The sequence below is a fragment of the Gorilla gorilla genome, chromosome 12, assembly GCF_029281585.2.
Source record: "Gorilla gorilla gorilla isolate KB3781 chromosome 12, NHGRI_mGorGor1-v2.1_pri, whole genome shotgun sequence".
Classification (NCBI taxonomy): Eukaryota; Metazoa; Chordata; class Mammalia; order Primates; family Hominidae; genus Gorilla; species Gorilla gorilla.
The window spans coordinates 52,614,152-52,620,560 of record NC_073236.2 but is presented as its reverse complement, the minus strand read 5'-3'; the positions used below and the strand labels follow the sequence as shown (position 1 = coordinate 52,620,560).

At 47.6% G+C, this 6,409-nt stretch overlaps 1 protein-coding gene across 1 annotated transcript; it reads right to left on the bottom strand.

The window, feature by feature from the left end:
• Nucleotides 1-774: 774 nt before the first annotated feature.
• On the bottom strand, nt 775-5,939 carry FABP1 (fatty acid binding protein 1). The gene is made up of 4 exons (XM_004029594.4): nt 5,766-5,939; nt 3,990-4,162; nt 2,305-2,397; nt 775-896 (listed from the first exon to the last, which is right to left on the bottom strand). The coding sequence occupies exons 1-4, from the start codon at nt 5,830-5,832 to the stop codon at nt 846-848; spliced, it is 384 nt and encodes a 127-aa protein (XP_004029642.1). The 5' UTR covers nt 5,833-5,939; the 3' UTR covers nt 775-845.
• Nucleotides 5,940-6,409: the final 470 nt, after the last annotated feature.

Below are 6,409 nucleotides of genomic sequence, written 5' to 3'. Positions count from 1 at the left end.
TCACATGGACACTCCCCATGTGCATGTCTCTGTGTCCAAGTTTCCCCCTTTTATAAGGATGCCAGACATAGTGGATTAGGGGCCCACCTATGGTCATTTGCAATGACCATTGCAATGGTCATTTGCAATGACCTTATTTCCAAATGAAGTCACATTACAAGATACTGGGGGCTAGAACTTCAACATATAAATTTTGGGGGAATGCAACTCAACCCCTAACAGTTTGGCATAAAGTAGTGTTGAAGGGACTCCTCCCCTTCCCCTACCTTCTGCCCCTGCCCATAGCATGGAGGGAACTTCCACTGAGCCTCCTCTGTCCACTTCTGGCGCCTCTCACTAAGCCCTTTGCTCAGCCTCCCACAGGAGGAAAAGCTTATTGGGCGGGTCAGTGTCGACCTTTCTGCACCTGTCTGCTGGTGGGCTGGTACTGTGGCTGTGATTGTGGGTATAGCTCTCCTTTTCTGCCCAGTCTTCCTGCTCCCTGTCCCCACAGAGAGCACCCTCAAGGCCAGCCCACTGCACATCCTCTGGTTCCAGCTCCTTGCCCATGTGCCTGACTGGGAAAGGGCATTCCAGGGCCTTCCTGCAGATCTAGCCACACCTGGCTTTCCTGGCAGAACACCTGGGTGCGCAGCATGGGTTTTGTGTTCAGCGAATTACTCTTCGGATTTGACCTCGTAGTGTGGATCATGTGGATTATCAACATTTACGAAAATATATTTACGAGAATATGGTGAGCAATAGCACCATCAATGAAAAGGCATTGAGAAGACATTTTTTTTAAAACAAAGTTCACTTTATTACATTAATTTTACACACTAAAATAATATGAAATGCAGACTTGTTTAAATTCTCTTGCTGATTCTCTTGAAGACAATGTCACCCAATGTCATGGTCTGAAAGCCAGAAAAGAAATGATGAAGTGTTCATCTGATGTTGTATTGTAAAAAACAAAATTAAGCATAAAAAACAAAATTAAGCATAAAAAACAAAATTAAGCTTAAAAAACAGCACCAAATATGTTGGCATATGAAACAATTCAAAAATTCGTCTGGTTTCCTGTAGGACCGGACGAAAGGTTGGCAATGTTTTCCAAAATCCTATGCCAAGTCTTTGTCACTTCTCCTCCTCACCTGGAAAGTCCTCCTGTCTTTGACTGAATTCTTTTCTACATCAATGACTGTTGTAGCAAGACCATCCAAACCAGCCCAATCTAATTTCTCAAAATTTCATTGAGTACCTACTATGCACCAAATACATGTTGAGCACCAAGGATACATGTACATGGACACAACTAGGCACACAGCCTGGAAGGCAGTCAGTAGTGCATAATTGTCCTCCTATAGCTGTGAAGCGTATAAAAACAGTGGATGCATCAGCTTTTGAGTTTTTAAGGATGTTTCCTCCACCACTGCCAGTTCTCTTGAATAAGACTGCTGGAATGACATACCATGTCATCAGGGTGAAAAGGAGCCCCTCAGTTCCAGCAGCAATGCACTAGTTGCTGCTTGATGGGTTTGAGCCCTGGATTTAACATTTATTAACCGATGACTTGGACAGGTCAACCTGTCTATTGAATCCCTCATCCAGCCTCCCTCGAAGGAGACAGGAGGATTAGGTGAGATGGAACCTATCAAAGGGCGTTGGCCAGGACTTACTGCAGGACAGCTCATCTCCTGCTCCCCTGCTCTCCTGGGAATGTGCTGGGGCGGAGGTGGAAACTGCACATTGGGTGGTTGATGCTCACACTCTCTCTAGTTTAAGAATTTTTCCATTTGAATAGAGTGATGACAGCGCCCTGAGGCAGTGTTCTGTTGTCTGTGACTCCCTAAAGCATATTCTGGGGGCAAAGAAGAGTCAGGGGGACATACCTGCAGGAGAAACACTGCACCATTCACCCCCAAATAGGGTATAGGATGTGGCTGGCAGCCAGGCACCAAGGCTGACTGCATAACTGGACTGTGCCAGGCTTGTAAGCTGCCATAATATGACCATGAATGGGATTCTCTTTATAAACGCTAAATGGGCAAAGGCATTTATGAAGCACCCTTGGCATGCAGGGCAGGTGGAGGCCTCTGTGGCTGGTTGGTTGTGCTGAGCAGAAAGGATTAGTGATAACGTGTGTAAACTGCCTGGGACATTATGGATCCTCAGTAAGTGCTGGCAGATACTGACCACAGGAAAGAAGTTTGGGGGTTGGAGGGTGGAGGGGTGGCATTAGGGTATGTGAGCCACTCCCCATGCTTCACCTCCCCTCTCCCCTCAAGCACTGGGAGCCACACGCTCAGAGCACCACCAACTTACATTGGTGATTATGTCGCCGTTGAGTTCGGTCACAGACTTGATGTTTTTGAAAGTTGTCACCAGTTTATTGTCACCTTCCAACTGAACCACTGTCTGCAGGGAACAGAGAGGTGACCTGTGAGGAAGGGGTGGTGGGGGGCAAGAGCCTTGCTAATGAAGTTGCTTCCTTTGCACAGGTCTCAGCTCATAACAACCAAAATGCTCTGGTTCCTATGATCCCAAGCCTCTAGTTCTCTGGCTCCAAATGGAAGTGAGGTGCATTTAAGAACTAAATAAAATGTCAGGACTTCTTTTGTCAGAACTTTAATTCATGGCATGTGATCTAGAAATGAGTATGGAACACCTAAGTGGCCCCAAATACAAATGCTAAAATCAAATCAAGTAAAATCTCAATTCTCCCAAGCTAATGGAGGGAGGTAGTGGCAAAATTCAAATACTGACCAGTAGAGAATACATATTTTGCTTTGGTATGTATTCTTCTTTTTTTTTTTTTTTTTAAATTGAGATGAGGTCTTGCTATGTTGCCCAGGCTGGTCTTGAACTCCTAGGCTCAAGCAGTCCTTTCACTTCAGCCTCCCAAAGTGCTGGGATTGTAGGCATGAGCCACCCGCCCAACCAGGTATGTATTATTCTTCCAAGAGCGTTAACTTTTCCTATTGTGGCCTCCTTCCAAGCCCTTATACATCCTGGAAGAGATGACAGGAACCCAGCAGGAAGCCAAAGACCCTGGGCAACATTAAACATTTTGCATCCAAAAAGAAAATTTGGAAAAGGCCCATAGTTAAATCCCTTGACCATGAGCACATCAAGAATATTTTCCTCCTAAAATCATCCTGACCTGTAATGTTCTAATTGGAGAGGCAGAAATAAAGAGTGACCAGAAGAGATAAAAAGGCAAACACGCCCAGCCCAATGAACAGAGCTGTCCATGGGGAGGAGAGAAGAGGGCTGCTAGAGCATGGAGTGTTTCAGAGGGAGGAGGAGACGGGCACCCCCATTGTCAGGATCCCCCTGCCACCATCTGCCAACCACTCACACAGCCCACACCCCAGCTGTCATTGCACACCATGAGTTGTGCCCAGCAGAAGTGATGCTGCCCTGCACTGCCTTCAGTCTAGGGAGGTTGACTGTTCTTATTTTACAGATGGGGTGGCTGAAGCCAGAGACTTTGTGACCACCCCTGAAGGCAGGGTCTGAGCACCTGTTTGGGGCCCTGGTATTCTGGTATTGCTAGCACCTCCTTCAAGAAGTCTCTCCCTATCACCGCCAGCTCTAGGTTCAGTGAAGGCCAGTTGACTTTGGGCTCAGTTAAGGGTTTTTCACAAACTCCCACTTGCCCCACTCTTGGGCCCTGCTTAGAGGACTCTTAGTGCTAGGAGCACTGGGCCTGGGAGAACCTGAGACTTAGAATCCTGCTGTATGCCTGGTTCTCCCATATCCTCCATATGGGAGAGCTCAGACTTTGGGGGCTGGAACACCCCCCAGACAGTCCCTGGGAAGAGGAGAGCAGCTTCCCTATAAGATTCTTCCCTAAGAGCTGCCTTTGTCTCTCTGCTTCTCCCACATGGGAGGTGGGTTCAGAGATGGTATCTGCGGGTGGAATTGTGAGGTTTGAGCCTTGAGGAATGAGGTCCCAGGGCCAGGTTCCAAGGAAAGTTCTGACAGCAGAAGGGATGCCCTCCTACCTTGACTTTCTCCCCTGTCATTGTCTCCAGCTCACATTCCTCCCCCAAGGTGAATTCGTTTTGGATCACTTTGGACCCAGCGGTGATGGTGAACTTGAAGTGCTTCCCATTCTGCACGATTTCCGACACCCCCTTGATATCCTTCCCCTTCTGGATGAGCTCTTCCGGCAGACCTGGTGGAAACCGTCTGAGGTTTAGATATGGGCAGAGGTGGGAGTTTCATGACCGTGGTAGGTAGGTGAGAGAAACGACATGACATGGAGGGAGAGAGAAGGGCACTGTGTCTCCCAAGGGGCCACAGAAACTCACTGGGGGCTTGTGAGCAGCATCGGCTGTGGCCTCAGGAAGGAAGGGACAGTGACCTGGCCTGGCCTGCTGCTATCTTGCCAGTCAATTTATAAAAAGGACACTCTTCTGGCCTGAAGAACCGTTCCTCTTGTAAGCACCCTGGTTCTTGCTCACTCTCCTTCCTCATTCCCTCCTCCTTTGATGACTTTGCTCTTGGAGTGTGAGCATTTCATTCCCCATACCCCTGGTGACCAGAGAGTTGATCTTCCAAGCTAGGTCCCTCCTGCAAGTGAAAGGGGGAGCTGCTGATAATCATGCCAGGCCAACACACACAAAGCGGCACTGTGCCAGGCAAGCCTGTGTCCACCTCTGCAGTCAAGGCTCTGGAGGAAGACATACCAGCAATCCCTTGCCCTGGGATAGAGCTTTACCAGTTTCAGAACTTGTCTATGCTGTTATACAAATTGAGGTTCACAAAAATTATGTGGGTGGACAGTGAGCACAGAGGGTCCTGTTGCACGAGGGAGAGATGCGAGACACAGAGGTGGTATGACTTGCCTGCAGAAGATCCTTCTCTGGCAGCACTGAAGGTCCTTCTCTCCCTGCCCCTGCTGTCTTCAGAACCCTTCTCATTCTTGGCACCCTCCCTTGCCATGCTACACCCTTTGCTTATAGGACTCCCTCTGCCTGGAGCATGCTCCGTGCCCCCAGTTCCCTAGACACCTGTCTTCCAAAGCTCAGCCTGAGCCTTCTCTTTACCTCCACTGAGCCATCCCCCCATGCTCTCTCTGAGCCACATCCTCCTGTACATGACCCTAGGAGGCACAGGGGTTAAAGCAGGGTCTCTGAGAACCAGTGCCTGCTTCCAATCCTAACTTAAACACTTCCTACTTGCATGACCTTGCTTGTGATTACTAAACCTTTCTGGGCTTCAGTTGCATTAACTGTAAAGTGGGAAAATAATGGTACCCAGCTTAGTTTTTTGGCAAGGAATAGATGGGGTATTGCATATCCCATGGTCAGCACAGTCGCCTGGCACAGTCAGTGCTCCATACACCTTAGGGAATGCCTTATTACCTTTATTTCTTCTCTTCTCTTCCCTGATAAGAAAATGCCTTATTGCCTTTATCATCTTTCTCCCTGATATCTATCCAGCACAGTGCTCAGTGTGTGGTTGGCCTTGAATCACTGTTTGTTTGAAGAATGAATAAATGCAGGAATAGGATCACACAACGAAGTGCCAATGACATGGCCATCAATCCAGACCACACCCTAGTTCAGTGCTCTTTCCACTTGCCTATGGGGTGGCCTTGTGCAGTGAGGACTCGCTGCAAATAACTCCAGAAGTCAGTAAAATGCCCCCTAGTTTGTGTATATAGCCTGAATCTCTCCCCCCATCTCAACATTTGGACCCTAAATAGCCACTGCTGGTAAAGCCAGACCCTCATTGATGTGACCCACAGCTTTGCCTTTCAGTCCAGCACTCACCGATTGCCTTCATGAAGGCTTCAAAGTTTTCCTGGCTCTGCAGTTGGTACTTGCCGGAGAAACTCATGGTGGCGATAGAGCTCCCTCTTCACGACTGACTTGCGGCTCTGCCGACCAGACTGTCCACTGTAGGCTGTTTTATAGGGGGCTCCCTTCCCTTCGAATAGCGGCCAGAGGTCAGCAGCTGTTGATTCCTTTATGGCCAGGTTCAAACATTAACTCCTGAGAGCAATGGTCAATGATAAAGAACAGGATGGGCACAGCAAAGGTTTGCTGTAATTCAGCAAACATTAATGAATATCAGTCAAGCAGGAAGCCTTATGGCCCTGCAGCCTTTAAGTGACTCTCCGCACCCCATGAAATGTGTGTATATGCAGGTATGTGTATATACGCACACACATGTGTATATATATAGATGTGTGCATATGTGTTTGTACATTGGTGTTTATATATACATATATGTATTTTGTACATAAAGATGTGTGAATGTGCATATATGTAATGCATATATACACATTATATGCATGTGTTTATATATGTCTGTACACATATACACACAAGTGTGTGGGTGCATGTGTACACACACAGAAAAATACCAGAGAATTCCTTTGAACTCAAAACCTCACCTTATTTACATAACCTTG